This window comes from Canis aureus, chromosome 4 (assembly GCF_053574225.1).
Source record: "Canis aureus isolate CA01 chromosome 4, VMU_Caureus_v.1.0, whole genome shotgun sequence".
Classification (NCBI taxonomy): domain Eukaryota; kingdom Metazoa; phylum Chordata; class Mammalia; order Carnivora; family Canidae; genus Canis; species Canis aureus.
This window is the reverse complement of record NC_135614.1, coordinates 37,134,296-37,152,589: the sequence shown is the minus strand read 5'-3', so window position 1 is coordinate 37,152,589 and position 18,294 is coordinate 37,134,296. Positions and strand designations below refer to the sequence as shown.

The window sequence follows — 18,294 nt, the reverse complement described above, 5'->3', positions numbered from 1 at the left end:
CCATGAGGGCTAAGTTTCCTCACCACATCTCCAAAAAGGAAGTCTTCTAGCCTTTTACTCTACGCAGTACTTTGAGAGTCCTGGTTCATGTAGGGGGTCTCTGTTCAAGCTCTCTGCCCTGCCCTTAACACAGGTGCTCAAAGCACAGGCCCTCAGGCCTCCATAGTGATCTGAACTCTATTGGCCTGTATTGTGGCCACCTTGCTTTTCTTCTTGGGCAGAGTTCCTTCTTCATTTCTGGCACCCATGGATTCATTTTACCTTCTTTCAAGCTTGCATTTATATGTTCTGGGTGTGACGTTCCCATTAGCTCAGTATGCAGTGTTGCCAGAACCTTCAGAATCCTGCTTCTGATGGCAAAAGATGAGAAGGCCTCAGTATATGGAAACACCTTTCATTCTAGTTTTATATTTCATCTTTAGGGAAGTTCTGGGTGCTGCTTTTGAGTAGTCACTGAGCACATTGCCTTCTACATATCCAGTGCCACCTCCTCTCTGTCCCCTGGCCCTGATCTGAATATTACAAGTCATAGTGGGTGCCCTCTAGGTATTTCCCTACACTGGAGAGTGAGAACATCTACACTCCAGGCCTAGCTTATCCAGAAGAACATACCAGGCCTGTGGCTTACTACCTCAAAAGGGTCAGCTCAGAGTTCACTAGAATCTGTGACCTTGGTGAATTCTTCTCAAGGCAGTGAATCAGAAAGAATTCTTTTTAAATATTTTATTTATTTATTCATGAGAGTCACAGAGAGAGAGAGGCCGAGACACAGGCAGAGGAAGAAGCAGGCTCCATGCAGGGAGCCCAACGCGGGACTCGATCCCAGAACCCTGGGATCATGACCTGAGCCAAAGGTAGACGCTCAACTGCTGAGCCACCCAGGTGCCCCTAAGAGATCATCTTTCTCAGTAAGATCACAGAGGTAGCTGGAAAGACTGATCTGGTCATGTAGTGGTAGAATCACATGACCAGAGTCATGCATGGGCTCACCTTGAGGGAGGGACTATAATAGCTTAGTGGTTAAGAGCCAGAAAGCCTGGCTTACAATTTATGCAGTAATTGTGGGCAGGTGGATTTCCCTCTGCGTGCCTCAGTTTCCTGTCCGTGTATAGAGATGTTCGTAATGCCTCCCTCAAATGGAAAAATATTCCATGCTCGTGGATTGGAAGAATTAGTATTGTGAAAATGTCAATGTTACCCAGGGCAATTTACACGTTTAATGCAATCCCTATCAGAATACCATGGACTTTCTTCAGAGAGATGGAACAAATAATCTTAAGATTTGTGTGGAATCAGAAAAGACCCCGAATAACCAGGGGAATATTAAAAAATAAAACCATTGCTGGGGGCATCACAATGCCAGATTTCAGGTTGTACTACAAAGCTGTGGTCATCAAGACAGTGTGGCACTGGCCCAAAAACAGACACAGAGATCAATGGAACAGAATAGAGAATCCACAAGTGGACCCTCTCAACTTTATGGTCAACTAATATTCGACAAAGGAGGAAAGACTATCCACTGGAAGAAAGACAGTCTCTTCAATAAATGGTGCTGGGAAAATTGGACATCCACATGCAGAAGAATGAAACTAGACTCAAGATAAACTCAAAATGGATGAAAGATCTAAATGTGAGACAAGATTCCATCAAAATCCTAGAGGAGAACAGAGGCAACAAACACCCTTTTTGAACTCGGCCACAGTAACTTCTTGCAAGATACATTCATGAAGGCAAGAGAAACAAAAGCAAAAATGAACTATTGGGACTTCATCAAGATAAGAAGCTTCTACACAGCAGAAGAAACAGTCAACAAAACTACAAGACAACCTACAGAATGGGAGAAGATATTTGCAAATGACGTATCAGATAAAGGGCTAGTTTCCAAGATCTGTAAAGAACTTATTAAACTCAACACCAAAGAAACAAACAATCCAATCATGAAATGGGCCAAAGACATGAACAGAAATCTCACAGAGGAAGACATAGACATGGCCAACATGCACATGAGAACATGCTCCGCATCACTTGCCATCAGGGAAATACAAATCAAAACCACAATGAGATACCACCTCACACCAGTGAGAATGGGGAAAATTAATAAGACAGGAAACAACAAATGTTGGAGAGGATGTGGAGGAAGGAGAACCCTCTTGCACTGTTGGTGGGAATGTGAACTGGTGCAGCCACTCTGGAAAACTGTGTGGAGGTTCCTCAAAGAGTTAAAAATATATCTGCCCTACGCCCCAGCAATTGCACTGCTGGGGATTTACCCCAAAGATACAGATGCAATGAAACGCCGGGACACCTGCCCCCCGATGTTTCTAGCAGCAATGTCCACAATAGCCAAACTGTGGAAGGAGCCTCGGTGTCCATCAAAAGATGAATGGAGGGGATCATACTTACCTGGCAGGGGAGATACCATGATCATGAATGGAGGGGATCCCTGGGTGGTTCAGCGGTTTAGTGCCTACCTTTGGCCCAGGGTATGATCCTGGAGTCCCGGGATCAAGTCCCACATCAGGCTTCCTGCATGGAGCTTGCTTCTCCCTCTGCCTGTGTCTCTGCCTCTCTCTCTGTGTGTCTCTCATGAATAAATAAATAAAATATTAAAAAAAAAGATGAATGGATAAAGAAGATGTGGTCTATGTATACAATGGAATATTCCTCAGCCATTAGAAACGACAAATATCCACCATTTGCTTCGATGTGGATGGAACTGGAGGGTATTATGCTGAGTGAAATAAGTCAGTCGGAGAAGGACAAACATTATATGATCTCCTTCATTTGGGGAATATAAAACATAGTGAAAGGAATAAAGGAGAAAAAAATGAGTGGGAAATATCAGAAAGGGAGACAGAACACAAGAGACTCCTAACTCTGGGAAACGAACTAGGGGTGGTGGAAGGGGAGGAGGGTGGGAGGTGGGGGTGACTGGGTGATGGGCACTGAGGGGGGCACTTGATGGGATGAGCATTGGGTGTTATTCTATATGTTGGCAAATTGAACTCCAATAAAAAAAAAAGCCTCCCTCAAATTGGAATAATTAAATGATGTAAGCATCTAATACAGTGTTACATGCTCAGTAAATGCTGGTGGCTATTGTTATCTGGCTCCTGGTCCCAAGCCAGCATTTTCCAGTTTTGGTGTTACTTCTTACTCACTTGCCCCCAGAAAACTCTACTTGGAGTTCTCTAAGACCCTTTGAGGAGTTAATCTGATGAGCAGTCACCTGTGAAGGACTCTGTTTCCATTGATGTCATTTGGGCCTCCTGAAGTAGATTAAAAAGCTGAGATGATACCCTTGGTATGGGTACACCCCACTCACCTGGCTCAGCTGCGGGGTGCCAAGGGGCCACTGGGGAGGGTTGAGTATGTGGATTGAGCCCATGGAAAAGGGAAAAGGAAATGGGAATCAAAAGGGAGCTGGTCAGACACAGCTTTGTGTGGACCATCCCCCTTCCCAACCTCTTTGACTGATAGAGCATGGCCTACACACGCCGGGAAACCAGTTTCCAACAGAGACAGGTGTGCCCATTGAGGGTGGCAAGGAGTGGCGGGGGAGGTGTGTTCTGGTTGTTGTAACAGTCTCTCTTACAGTGAACCAAGCCTGCTAGCCTGTAGCTCCCCTTTGTTTATCTCCGTTCTGGTCCAAAGAGTGACAGAGCACAGGCCTTTGTCCACACATCAGTCCTTTAGATGGCAGAGACAGCTGGCTTGTCTCCTTCCTCCCCAGCATCTTGTCCCACCTGCGAAGTGGTAACCCCACTGCAGGTGTGTGTGTCACAGTCTCAGACCCCTCGCCATGTGCCTGCTTTTCCATGTGTGGTTCTGCTCTCACTGCACAGGGACCTCATAGCATCTGTGCTCCGCAGGAGGAGATGGCCGAGCTGAAGGCTCAGCTCTACCTACTGGAGAAGGAGAAGAAGGCCCTGGAGCTGAAGCTGAGCACGCGGGAGGCCCAGGAGCAGGCCTACCTGGTACATATTGAGCACTTGAAGTCCGAAGTGGAGGAACAGAAGGAACAGCGCACACGCTCACTGAGCTCCACCAGCAGCGGGGGCAAAGACAAGCCTGGCAAGGTAGGAGCAGGGACGCAGGGACCCCCAGCCTCTGCCTTTACCTCCCACCTGGTCACCACCACCACCTCTCCTGCCCCACAGCCTCAGTTTCCTTATTTGCATGGGAACTGCAAGCCTTTCTAGATATCTTCTTTTTTTAAGGTTTTTTTTTTTTTTTTTTTAACTTTCATTTATTTATGATAGTCACAGAGAGAGAGAGAGAGGCAGAGACACAGGCAGAGGGAGAAGCAGGCTCCATGCACCGGGAGCCTGATGTGGGATTCGATCCCGGGTCTCCAGGATCGCGCCCTGGGCCAAAGGCAGGCGCCAAACCGCTGTGCCACCCAGGGATCCCTTTTTTTAAGGTTTTATTTATTTATTCATAAGAGACACACAGAGAGAGGCAGAGACACAGGCAGGGGGAGAAGCAGGCTCCCTGCAGGGAGACTGATATGGGACTTGATCCCAGGATCCTGGGATCATGCCCTGAGCCAAAGCAGACGCTTCACCACTGAGCCACCCAGGTTTTCCCCTTTCTAGATATCTTAAAGAAGGTAACATTTGAGTGCAAAGAAACCAAACCCACTTAAAAAAAAATCCCACTTTAGGGGATCCCTGGGTGGCACAGCGGCTTAGCGCCTGCCTTTGGCCCAGGGCGTGATCCTGGAGACCCGGGATCGAGTCCCACATCGGGCTCCCGGTGCATGGAGCCTGCTTCTCCCTCTGCCTGTGTCTCTGCCTCTCTCTCTCTCTCTCTCTCTGTGTGTGACTATCATAAATAAATTTTAAAAAAAAATTAAAAAAAAAAATCCCACTTTAGATACTAGTTAAAGCATTTTCCTGTGCCACAGTCTGATCCAGGGAGTCACCTGTGTTGTCACCCAGTGACCTGACGCCGGCCTGCCTCCTTGGCCCCCCTGCTTGGCATGGCGACCATCGCCTGTGGCCTACTGTAGGTCACATCTGTGCTGATGATTGCGTTTGTTGGCCTCCTATAAATCTCAGCTCTAAGGAGGAGGTGTCCCCATTTATGCGAGGGAGATAAGGCCGACAAGAGACGAGGGGGTCTTGCTGCTAATAAATGGCAGAATCGGGATTTAACCCCGGTTTGGCTAACCGCCGTCCTTGTCTCATTCATGCTGGCACCTCAGCTTCTGTTGGCATTTCAAACGTCAGGCACGGGGGAAGGAGGAAGCCTCCGAGGCAGATGAGGAGGAAGGCAGGCCCTGGATCAGACACAGTGTGTCCCAGAGCGTGGGCTGACAGGGGATGTCATCTTGCCGTCTCACACTCCCATGAGCCCAGAAGTCTTTTTCTGAAATATTCAGGACCCAGAAGAATTACATCCCTTGTCCCAGGGTACTGACATTCTGTAATCTGCATCATACTTCCTGTTCCTAATAAATGCTAGCTTCTCCTGACCCCAGTTTGTTTCCAGCCCAGGATCCAGGGCACACGCTGACTTGCCTATCTCAGGAGTGGCTTCTTACAGCCCAAAGGCAGGGAGTCTCTGGGAGAGTTTCATACCTGTAAAGGATGCGACTTGCTGATTGGTGTGGCAGTTAGTAGTCACTCCCCAAACAGCTGAGAACTGCAGAATGTGCTTCTCAAAGGGCCACAGCTACACTCTACCTCGCACTAGCAGAGGAATTAAGGGAGTTCACAGTCATGGCACCCAACTGGGCCATCTCTCCCAAGACCTGGCTACTCATTCATCATCCATTCATGTGATAGGTGGGAGCTGGTCCCGATGAGGTGCTAGAGGCAGCTCCAGGAGTTTCTGTTCCCGAGAGAGGAACACTGACGGGGAAACAGAGGATTTGTCAAACAGTGACCTAAGACCAAGGATCAATTCCTAGCACGATGGGAGGCCACGGGCCCAAGATAGAGCCCAGATGTGGAGATCTGGGATAGGTTTCCTGGACTCAGAGCCAGTAGAGTGTGGCAGCCAGCCTGACGAAGAGGGTTGAGGCAGAGAAGTCAGTCCCCTGTAAGCCAATAGAATGCCAAGAGCAAAGACCCAGGGGGAAGAGGAATTGGTACATTGGCTAAAGAGGTCAGGTGGCTGTGTTGTCCTGAGGACAATGAGAAATCACAGAAGGCTCTGCAGCAGGGCATGATGTGCTCCAGTCTGGGCTTAGGAGAGGTCACTGTGAGAGTGAAACCATGAAACCATCTGCCCCCAGCCGGAGGAGCCCAGGTGGGCAGCAGCCTATGAAGAGTTTCATGTGGTAATATCTGGGGCTCAAGATAATGGGGTTTCCCCTTCCATGCCAACACCTTAAAAGTCTTTGTATAGCCATTTGAGTCTGCTAGCAGTCTCTCTGGGACAGAGCTCCAGTGTGTTCTTAGGGTGTGGTAGAAATGGACTCACTGAGCTCTTGCCAGAAGGCCCACGAGCTGAGCATTTTCTCCTAGTTCTTGGTGTTTATTTTGACCGGGGGAAACACTGTGTTTTGTGGAATGACTTCAAAGTACAGAAAATTTTTTTTTAAGATTTTATTTATTTATTCATGAGAGACAGAGAGAGAGAGAGGCAGACACACAGGCAGAGGGAGGAGCCGGCTCCATGCAGGGAGCCCAATGTGGGACTCGATCCTGGGTCTCCAGGATCACACCCTGGGCTGAAGGCGGTGCTAAAACCACTGAGCCACCTGGGCTGCCCCAAAGTACAGAAATCTAATGAAAAAAGCCAGATGGTTTTATTTCCTTTTTTTTTTTTTTTTTTTTTTACATTCAAGTAAGAAGCTTTCTAAGAGTACCTTGTGGTGTTTAAGTAATGAAATTATTGTAAGCTGATTATCCTGTCTTTCAAATATCAGGTCCATCTACTAGTTCAATGAAATCTCCCTTCTGGGCTATTCATTTCGTCTTGTCTGTCAGTAAATGAGGCAGGCAGTCTGTATGTAGGAGGGGTTGCCAAACTGTGAAGAGCCAGAAGCCATTATCTTACAGCTTTCGGGTCACACAGACTCCTCTGCAAGTACATAATTTTGCTGTTCTAGACCTGTAGCGTGAACATATAGTGTAGACACAAAGAGGTGTGGGCTGTGTTCTAACAATACTTAATTTATGGACACTGAAATTTCATAGCATTTGTACTCATCACAAAATATTCTTTTTTTCATGATTTTTTAAAATAGAAAAACAATACTTAGCCTTTAGGCCTTATGGAAACAGGTGGCAGGCAAGGTTTGGATGTAGGACATCCACTGTGGCTCTACAGGGTGGATGTTGTGCTGCCTTTAAAACTTCCCTCCAGCTAACAAGCTGGGTCCCAAGTCTTACCCAGGCTGCTTTCAGCTTTTGCAGTTCTTGTCTCTCTGCAGTGGATCCTACCAGACATGTTCAGTGAGAGGCACCAGGTGAGACAAAGCCACCCTTTAAGGACTCTTATGAAATGTTAACATCATATGGGAGCTGATGCATAAAGAAAAGAGAGAGGGCATTAGGGTCAAAACAGATGCCAGGGACCTGTGGAAGAGGCTTGGGTCTGCAGGACCAAGACAGAGAAGGGTGGGGAGTGTAGACAGAGGACACAGCAGAGAGAGGTGTGCAGAGGCTGGCAGTGCTGCTGCATAGAGCCCTGGGTGTAGTCCTCCTGTTCCAGAGTGGGCTGAGGGAGACCCTGTGACCTCCTGTCATCTGGACTTCTGGCACTCACTTTATACTTCCTTGTGGTTCTAATCCCATCGAGATACAACTTTCTGTTTATATTCCATCTTCTGCGACGGACCACAAGCTTTTTATTCTCAAGCCTGGGTTGTTGAAGATCTCAGCACGTGTTTGCTGGGCAAGTGGTCAGATGAGCACCCTTTGGGCCACTGGATTATGCAGCACAGCCATTGCCCTCTGTCTGCACAGAGGGGGAAAGTAGAGTGCTCCAATGGTGATGATGGTTGCTTTATGAGTAGTCCGGATTCAGTTTAGGATTTAAGAGTTCTGGGACGCCTGGATGGCTCAGCGGTTTAGTGCCTGCCTTTGGCTCAAGGTGTGATCCTGAAGCCCCAGGATCGAGTTCCATGTCGGGCTCCCTGCATGGAGCCTGTTTCTCCCTCTGCCTATGTCTCTGTCTCTGTCTCTCTCTCTCTCTCTGTCTTTCATGAATAAACAAATAAAATCTTAAAAAAAAAATCTCCTTGTTTAAAAAAAAAGGATTTAAGAGTTCTGGTTCTGACACTTCCTCATCTATAAAATGAAATGATTGGGTTTAGATGACATCAAAATTCTGTCTAAGGTTAGATGTGAGTGGGATCACAACTGAAATGGATGTAACTTGTCAAGTTACAAGTATAATTACTTCAATTAAAAAAAATGGGGTCTTTTGAGGCTCAGTCAGTTAAAGCCTCCAACTCTTGCTTTGGGCTCAGGTCATGATCTCAGGGTCATGAGGTGGAGCTCTGTTTGAAGCCCTGCATCAGGCTCCACACTGGGTTTAAAGCCTGCTTGAGATTCTCTCTCTCCCTTCCCCCTGCCCCTCCTCCTCCCTCTGCCCCACTACCCCACCCACCCCACCCTCCCCAGTCTCTCTTTCTCTTCTCTCTCTTTTAAAAAATCCACACACAGAGGGTGGACATCTGTTTTCTTCCCTTTTTCCTGGGTTTTCTAGAAGATTACACTGAACCCACTAAAGCTCCTAAATCTAGAAAAGATTGATCTTCTCCCAAGAAGTGGGTGGGGGGAAGGGACAAAGACACTCAGGTGTATTTCCTACTTGTCTTTTATGAATCACAAGCTTAACCCAGTGGTGAAGAGCACAGATCTGTAGCCAGCTGAGTTGGGTTTGAATCCTGGTTCCACCATGTCCTAGCTGATGACTTGGGGCAACATAACTACTCTGTGCCTTAGTTTTCTCCTTAGTAAATGGGGATAATGATAGTATTTGCCTCAAAGGGTCACCATGATGATCAAGTCCGGGAGGACATGTGTGGAGTGCTCAGAGCATACTGGGAGTCCCCATTACCCACCAGCCGGCCTACAAAAGTCCTGATAAGTGGAGCAGAGCTGTCTTACGCTTCCAAGGTGCACTCAGGCTTGGCCCCAGGGCTAACCAGAATGTGTCTGCTGTCCACAGGAATGTGCTGATGCTGCCTCTCCAGCTCTGTCACTGGCTGAACTAAGGACAACGTGTAGCGACAGCGAGCTGCCTGCGGAGTTCGCCAGCGCCATCCGTAGGTAAGCACCAGTCCCACGGCCCTGGTGAGCAATGCATTCCCACTTCTCTTGGCTGCCCATGTCAGCTCTTTGTGGGTCATCACAGGGAAGGAGCAGGGGTTGATATGCTCTACTTTTCCCCAGGCCTGGGAGGATCACCGTGAAGAAGAGGCCCTGCTGGTGCCAGGCTTGTTGAAAGGGAGTGACGGGGAGAGCATATAGGCAGTCATTTCACCTGCAAGTAGAAGATGTCTCACTCTTTGCTTTTCTGTCATGCTCTTGCATTGACTAGAACTTCAAGACAGTGTTAAATGGCGATGATCCAACAGTCATCTCTGTCTCATACCCAACTTGGTGGCAACACTTCCTTTCAACATCACTGGCTCTTCCCAATCAGAAGGCCTATGTGTGTATTTCTTTAGTCCTGGACATTTTTCCTCTAGTGTCAGTGTTTCTTCCCCTCCCTTCTTCCTTTCCTTCTGCAAGGAGAAACACACTGACCCACCTGGATCTGTCTCCCCCATCATAATTTGCATCATCCCACCATCCTTTTGTAATGCTGTCCAGTAGGCACAGAATGTAAGCCACCTGGGAGATTTCACATTCTCTAGTGATCAAATTCAAAAAGAAAAAGGAGGGATCCCTGGGTGGCGCAGTGGTTTAGCACCTGCCTTTGGCCCATGGCATGATCCTGGAGACCCGGGATCGAGTCCCACATCGGGCTCCTGGTGCATGGAGTCTGCTTCTTCCTCTGCCTGTGTCTCTGCCTCTCTCTCTCTTTCCGTGTGACTATCATAAATAAATAAATAAATTCTAAAAAAAAAAAAAAGTAAAAGGCAGGTGACTGGGTGGTTCAGTCGGTTAAGCGTCTGACTCTTCATCTCAGCTCAGGTCTTGATCTCTAGGTTGTGAGTTCAGGGCCCTGCGTTGGGGTCCATGCTAGTAATGGAGCCTACTTAAAAAAAAAAAAAAAAGTAAAAAGAAAGTGGTAAATCCACTCTAATTTATTTTATTTATCCAGTGTATCCAAAATACCATTTCAATATGTAATCAGTATTTTTTTTTAAAAATACTGTATTTTAAACAGTATCTTATACTTATGTATCTATCTAACAGTATCTTATACTGATGTATAAGATCGTTTTTCTTCCTTCTCCTCATTTTTCTTCTTCCCTAAGTCTTCAAATCTGGTATGTATTTTACACTTACAACACATCTCAGATTAAACCAGTTAACATTTCAAATGTATAGGAGCTCATGTAGCTATTCTGGAAAGGTTCTTTGTCTCATCTTTCCAGCCCACGAATTCATTCCCAGCTATATCCATTGTGATGTGTAGCTTCTATGTTGAGTTTTTTCATTTTGGTGATGAAATTTATCCCTCTTTTTTAACAATAAGGCTATCTGAGGATATTTATTACATATATTCTAAAAATGTTCTTCTGTTTGCTGTATTAACTCTGTTTTCTCACATGTGAGTTCTTTTTAGAGTTGAGTTTTGTGACTTTTGGTTTGGGGTCATAAGCCCAACTTTTGGGCTTCCTGTCCTGCTGGCTGATGACAACCTCTCTATGCATACGGGCCCAAGTGTCTGGTCCCCTCCTGCTTGCATGGCTGGCACCTTTGGTTGGATCACCTCTGAATCTCCTTCCTCCTTTCATAGCAGCTTTCTTCTCTGTGCATCTTGAGTTGTGGTTTCCCTTTTCAAGAAGAATAAAAATCTGCCTTTTATTTTTTATGATTGCTCATGGTTTCGGGTATACAAAGAACACTCCTTGCTCTCCTGACATGCTTGAGTATATTTAAAAATGGGTTTCCCATTATTTCTGGGGATTTGGGGTAGGAGAAGCCAGCTACAGTAGCCACTCAGTCTGCTGTCCTGATGCAGCTGGGGCAGATTGTTACAGTGTGGCCTCCAAGCTGGGGATGGATGGAAGGCTGCCTTGTGGGGGGAACTTCACTGCCTTCCTGATTTACTCACTGTCCCTTTGTGTCTTTCCTTCCAAGTTGTAATAACTCTGTTTTTACATTGCCAGCACCTCTGGCCATGAGGTTAAGTTGTAATTGCTTGGTTTGAGGCAGGAAGAGAAAAGTAGCCCAGGGAAAATACCTCAACAAACCCTAATGACTGTGCCAGAAACCTGGATGCAAATCTACTCCCCGCGTCCAACTGGGAGCTGTTTGGATATTGTATCAGTAAATTAAGCCCCTCAATTTTTCAAATTCCCCAAACCCCCAAGGCCTTTGCTGGCACAAGTAGGATGCAGGATTCCACCGATGAAACAGAGAGACCACATTAGTTCGGGCTTCCAGTAAGTTGGTGAGTGTGGATTTCTGATCCAGTCCCAGAGAGATGGAGCCCAGAAAGAACCCACAGGGCTACAGGAGAAAGAAAAATAACATCATTATACTGTAAATATAGGTGAGGAACTGGAATAATCATTTCATGAGGGCACATAATTCAGACACCTGAAAGCTGAGGTCTGGGAGTGTTTTTATGTTTAAAAATCAAGTGGAAACTAACGTCTTGGAAGGTCTTAAATCACTACCAAACTGTGGTTGGAGTCCGTTGAGGGAATCTGCCCTGTATTTTCAGAAATAGTCCCTCCCTTAGAAAAAGATGGTTGCAAACACCAAAGTTGTAGGCCCAGGCATCCAGGCTGCAAAGAGCAGGAGTGGAGAGGGGTTTTGGGAACAGGCTCAGCAGTGGCCTTTTCTGGAGGAGAAACTCCTCTGGAAGGTGCCTTGTGGCATCCTGGTGGCTGGTTCTAGGTCATGGTCCTGTCCCAGGCAAGCCTCCCCGCTGGCTATTTTGCCGGACTTCAGCTTCCACCAGTTCTTTGCAGCCCAGCAACGCCCTCCCTTCTGCTTGGAACCAAACCAGGACTCCAGACAATCACACATTTACTGCGTGCCTCCCATCTGGTCTGATTCCATTCCCTCCACTTGCATGAACATTACTGCACTTTACTGGCTCCAGTGTTACCATCAAACCCATCTGGATGACCAGGTTTCCAGGCTTGCACAGGACAGGTTTTCTTACTGAGGCACCTGATCTTTGCTGTGTTCTGCACAAGATGCATGCCACAAAACCCTTCTTCATCTCAAATCCCTCTCTTGCTGTTAGTCTACTATTTCCATGAATGACCTTTCCAGCAGGGAAGTGAACTGTAAAGATGCAATTGAGAGTGTATTTTCAGAAATGAGTCGTCTTTGTAGTGACATGGTGTTTGTGTAGCCTGTCTTTGGGACCTAGCACAGCTGAGAGGAGAGGCTGTTTTATCTCCATCATATTCTGGGGAGGCAGTGAGGAGCAGGTGTTGTTCTCTGTATGATGAGGGTGGCATGGGAACGGGCACAGCAAAGCTGAGTAGTCACATAGGGAAGCAGTGGGGACATTGCTTGCCTTCACCTTCTCTGCTGGACCTCCGCATGCTAGCACAGGTGCTTACAGATGGGTATGAGCGGAGCCCGCTCATGTGGGCTCACCTGAACACTCAGTCCACTGTAGTGTGCTTGGTGTGGGCAGATGGGAACCTTTGCACCCCTAGTACATCTGTCTACCAGATGCCGAGGGGAAGTGAACTGCCAGGGGTCAGGAGGCAAACCTCCTCTAACACACAGACCCCGGGTCATACTGGTTAAAAGGTAGGGATGCTGGACTCTTCAGTGCTAGAGGACAAGAAAGAGTTGGGAAGGGGGCGGTGGGATGCCCGGGTGGCTCAGTGGTTGAGTGTCTGCCTTTGGCTCAGGGCATGATCCCAGGTCTTGGGATTGAGTCCCACAGACTCTGCCTACACCTCTGCCTCTCTCTTTGTGTCTATCATGAATAAGTAAAATCTTAAAAAAAAAAAAAAAAAGGAAGGGGCCTGGTGATGTGGTGACCACCTCAGATGATTCCACATCCATGTGGCAGGATCCCACTTGGTAGGAGACCAGGCCCTGGCTCCAGCTCCACCATGGCCACCTGTACCGACCAGCCACCCTGCTGCTGCAGGAGGCTCGGGGCATTCAGTCCCAGGCTCCCAGGCCCACCAGGATCATTCTGTAAAATGCTGCCTTTACACATGAAAGTGGCCACTCTGTCCAGGGACCAGATGTGCCCAACTTGTCAGGCAAAGGATTGCAGAGACATCTTTTTCTCTCTTTGATGAGTAACAAGCCACTGTTGTTTGGAGAGAGGCCGTGTGTCTTATCCCTGCGAGGAGACATCTGGGGCAAGTGGGCCTCACCTGACTGGTGTGGTCATGAGACACCAGCTCTGGGGGACCCAGATGTGCCCTATTGGGAGGGGAGCTGGCCCACACAGGAACAGGCAGGTGCAGGAGGCAGGGTCTCAGAGTTCAGAGACAGAATGGGAAGCCTCCCGTTCCCCCTTCCCTGGCCCACAGACCTGCACCAGCATGCAAGTCACTCATGAGGCAGAGACCTCGATGACAGACCTTGACACATCTACCAGCAGGAAGAACACAAGAGTCAAGAAGAGATGTTTCACAGCAGGGTGACCAGTCACTCAAACTGGAGTTGGTTGAGAACAGGCAAGCTAGCCAGAGAAGATTGTTGTGTAGGGACCTGGTTTGAGGCAGGAGACTCCCAAGCACATCCGTGTGCTCCTGAGGCCTCAGTAATAGGGGAAGTCCTGCAGCCAAACCAAGTGACTTTGTAAGGTATAAATCTGATGGTTACCCTGGATTAGTGTTCTGTTGCTGTGTAACAAATCACCACAAGCTTAGTGGCTTAAAACAACACCCATTTAGTAGCTTACAGTGTCCTGTGACTGTGGGTCAGAAGCTGGGCACCGCATGACTGGCTTCTCTGCTTAGGGCCATGTTCTCATCTGAAGCTCTACTTGCTGGCTGTTGACCCGTGGGAACTTGGCCCCACGAGGTCTCTGACATGCCTTTCTCACCACCCCTCCCCTCCTGAGAGTCAGCAAGGAGAACCTCCCACTCATCAGATCCCCTGCCAGCTTTAAATCTCTTCTCAGTAGAGCCCAGCGCCTTTTAAGGGCTCACCTAACTAGGTCAGGTCTACCCAGAATAATCTCCTTATTTTAAAATCAGCTGTTTGGGGCTTTAATTGCATCTGCAAAATGCTAGTAGTACTGCCCTCCAGGGGTTGTTGAGGGCAGGTGGAGGACCAGGAAAGGGAGGAGACGGGTTTACTCAACACTGGTGTGGGTAGCTGGGCAGCAGTGTTGCTGTCGCTGACGGAAGGATGGTCTGGAAGGTCCTACTCCAGGCAGGTTAAGTAGAAGATGCCTGTTAAGTTGAGATGTCAAATAGAGAAGTCCAGAGATCCAAGGGAAGGCCTGGACATAATGAGTTGGAAGTTTTCAGCACATAGAGTTTTTAGGAGCATAAATGGGAATGGAGAGAGGCAAGTAAAGAAAGGATAGGACACAAATTACGATCTCCGCCTGCATCCTCAGTACTTGGGGTTTCAAGGCAGCAGCCAGGGAGGATCCGTGCAGAAGACGGGGGGGGGGGGGGGGGGGGGGGGGGGGGGGGGCGGGGGGGGGCGGGGGGGGATGCTGGTGCGACTGGAATGCAGGCAGCAGGGAGTGAAGGCCTGCGGGGCAGGGAAGTGAGGTCCAGACAGACCCGCACCCCAGATCCCAAGGTCCCAGGCGACCTCATGAGCTGTGGCAGTGGAGACCAGCCTATAGGGCTAAATGTGGGAGGCGAGGGACAGAGGAGTCACCTGTGCCCACAGCTCCCTCCATGACTAATTGTATCTAATGAGCAATTGTGGGCCTTGGGGCTGTGTGGCCGTGTCCCCCGTGGCTTGGCCTGATGATGGCCCCACGGGAGGCGCCCCTGAGCCCCCGACCCCTTGCTCCTGCACTGCCTACCGTGCTCGGTCTTGCCATTACTGGCCAGCCCTGGTCTTTTCATCTTGGTAATAGCATACGCCTCCCTGGGGGCCAGAGAGCCCTGCCTTGCACCTCCCGGGCTCTGTGGCCGTACCCCACCCAGGCAGTACCCTACCCGGCGCTGTCTTTGAAAAGAGAAACCACCCGCTGGCAATGTGGTCAGAGAGAGGTTGGCAGGACCCTTGGCCCCTGGAAGAACCATCACTTTGGGTGGAGCCGGAGATGCCACTCCAGGCGCAGGCAGGTGCCACGGGGCCTTGCAGTGTGACCCCACAGTGACTTTCCACCTGCCACTGCAGGCGTGTTCCTGAGTCAGAAGACAAGGAGGGAGGATGGGATTATGCCGTCCTGGGCACTCCAGAAAACAGTGGAGGGGCAAATGGAACACGTAGGGGTAAGCTTTACTCTCTTACCTGTGTGGAGCCCAGGAAAGTGCTTGAGTTAGCCTTATTTACCTTACCTGGACAAACTATACTTCTTCTCGGCTGAAGGCCAAGAAGATCACAACTAGAAACCAGAAGGAACAGGACATAAATGGTTGAGGTTCCAAAGGGACCTGGATTTTCATCCCCGTCTAACTTCGAGCTGAGGAAAACGGTAGGCTTCCAGAAAGTGTGCCCCTGCGTGTTGGTTCATGTTTAAGTCCAGAGCCTCCTGAGACTGAATGGAGGTCATCCACGGCACCAGGTGAAGAAGAACACTTTGCCAGAACCAGTTTCCCAGATCTGCTTGGTAGATAGAATCACCTGGGTGCTTTTTAAAATGTGGTTCTGGGCCTCACCCCAAACCTACTGAGGCAGAATCCAGGGCCCTTGGTGCTGTGCTGCACACATGCCCTGGCCCCGGAGCAGCGCTGCCCACTGGTGGTAGGACACCAGACACAAATGCAAGCCACATGGGTAATTTTAAATGGTCTAGTAGCCACATTTGAAACTTAAAAATAAAAATGTTTTGCCCAGTATATCCAAAATATCATTTCAACCTGTAATCAGTATTTCATTCTTTTTGTTCAAATCCAACCCTTTAAATTCTGGTGCGTATTTACACTTCTGGCACACATCTGAGTTCAGGCCAGCCACATCCTGGGTGCTCGGCCACCACGACTCGGCTGCCTTCCAGGAGGTGTGGGTCTGGACCCACAAGTGCTCCTTGGCCCCCAAACAGGCCAGGTTCTACCACTTGCACTGACAAAATCCAAAGAGAGACAAGTGGTGAAACAGGAAAGGAATTTACTTCAGTGAGGCCAACACTGGGAAGGCAGCGGACTAACATCATAAATGCTGCCTCTGAAGTGCTGAAAATACTCCGAGGTCTAGATAAGGAACAGGTGGGACAGAAGTCTGTGGGGATGTGCAACTGTGCACTAAAGATCTGATCCATCATGGTCTTGGGGTCTTGTTGGCTCATGGGGGCCGTCGTTGCTTTTGAGGGATAGTTTCAGTTCCCTCAGGGGATGCTTTGCGTGTTGATCTTTTGTCTGAGTTAAGTAACGAGCTGGAAAGAAAAACTTTTTTTTTTTTTAAGATTTTATTTATTCATGAGAGACACAGAGAGAGGCAGAGACACAGGTAGAGGGAGAAGCAGGCTCCGTGCAGGGAGCCCGACGTGGGACTCGATCTCGGGTCTCCAGGATCAGGCCCTGGGCTGAAGGCGGCGCTAAACCGCTGAGCCACCCGGGCTGCCCTGGAAAGAAAACCTTAATTAAAAAGTACAAAGATCAAAATGGAGGTAAAATCCCCTTTCACTGTTCCTTCAAAGTGGCTTAGTTTCAGTCCATGAACAACACTTGGGAGGGAAGACTCATACTCTAGGTGTTTGCCTCACTCGAATGAAAACAGGTAAAGTAACCCACATTTTAGGTTTAGGTTTGAGGTTTGGCCTCATCTTCATATTCTTAAATAAATAAGCATCCTGGAGATGCCTGGGTCGCTCAGTGGTTGAGCATCTGCCTTTGGCGCAGGTTGTGATCCTGGGGTCCTGGGATCCAGTGCCACATCAGGCTCCCTGCAGGGAGCCTGCCTCATTCTGTGTGTCTCTCATGAATAAATAAATAAAATCTTCAAAAAAATAAATCAGCACCCTAGTTCTGTCCTGGACACTGTACAAACAAGTGTGCTTCCATCTCCTTTCTGAGGCCCAGGGAGTTCTGTGGGGGGCAGTTCTCAGCTCCCAGGGCGTCTGCCCCCTCCCCTGAGGCGGGGGTTTGGGTTGGGCAGGGTCTTTGAGGGCCTCTCCTACCTTCCCAGGTTGGGTCCCCCATTAGAGCCTGCCAGGTCCAGAAAGTTCCCTCCGATCCCCCAGGGGCCTGGGTACTGGGCAAAGGAACCCTGTTTTGTGGTGAGGCTGGGATTTCTGTGCTCTCATCAGGTGGGGCAGCGGGTGTGGATGTAACTGGGGAGTGGGAAAGGGTGTTCTGGGCAGTTTGTGCTCTGAATTTGAGTTCATGGTGATACTTTAAATTCCCTATACAATTTTTTTCCCCTTTACATCATTAAATCCACTTTTGAATGAAAGAAAAGAATCGAAACAGTAACAAAACGTAGAACAAAAACCCCTTCCCCATTCTTTATAGCCAGAGAGAAGCTGGAGAAGTCTTCCTGTTTTCCTGGCCTTCCCTCAGCAACAGAGGGCTGTCTGTAGGGCACCACTCTCCCAAGACCCTTCTCCCTTCTGCTAGGAAACAGTCCCTCTCTGGATTTCAGCAGGAAATGCAGCCAGATCTGAGATTTCCTGGTGGCGGCTCGGGCCCAGGAGAGACACATTCCTCAGGAATTCCTCTGCAGCTGCTCTGGCTCCGGCTTCCTTAGAGTGGGTGGGAGGATATGCTAGGAATCAGGAGTCCTCGGATTCAGAGCTGGTTGTTAGGTTTCATTTAAACACTGCCCCCCTCCCCCCCATCCTCACAAAAGCAAGGCTAGATTTTTGTGTTGCAGTTCTTTAAGGAGCTTGAAAAGCTTGACTTGAGCTTATAGTAGCTGGAGGCGGAAATGTAAAAGAGATTTGAAAAGCCGGGAAGGGCGGAACCATTTGAGCCCCTGAGAGCCTTCCACCTGGAGGCCACCCCCCCCAACCCTCCTACAGGAAGTGTTACCATTGAGACTGGCTCTCACACTTTACAGAAAGCATACAAAATTATAAAATCTTCAAGCAATGCAGAAGTGAGGAAAGTAGAAAAGGAAAGCCTTCATTCACCCCCTTCCAGGAGTC

At 48.7% G+C, this 18,294-nt stretch overlaps 1 protein-coding gene across 13 annotated transcripts in view; it reads left to right on the top strand.

The window, feature by feature from the left end:
• Positions 1-18,294, top strand: part of MCC (MCC regulator of Wnt signaling pathway) — a 302,034-nt gene that overhangs the window by 258,142 nt on the left and 25,598 nt on the right. For 11 of the 13 annotated variants that reach the window (XR_013378031.1, XR_013378032.1, XR_013378029.1 and 8 more), the window contains 2 exons: positions 3,846-4,079; positions 9,133-9,233. Coding sequence is in view for 9 of the 13 variants with exons in the window: in XM_077895338.1 (XP_077751464.1) it covers positions 3,846-4,079; positions 9,133-9,233 (335 nt within the window). In the remaining 4 variants the exon portion in view is untranslated. Of the gene's footprint in view, positions 1-3,845; positions 4,080-9,132; positions 9,234-9,356; positions 10,876-18,294 lie in introns of those variants that run through there. The other 2 variants (XM_077895347.1, XM_077895342.1) reach the window with 2 other exon arrangements.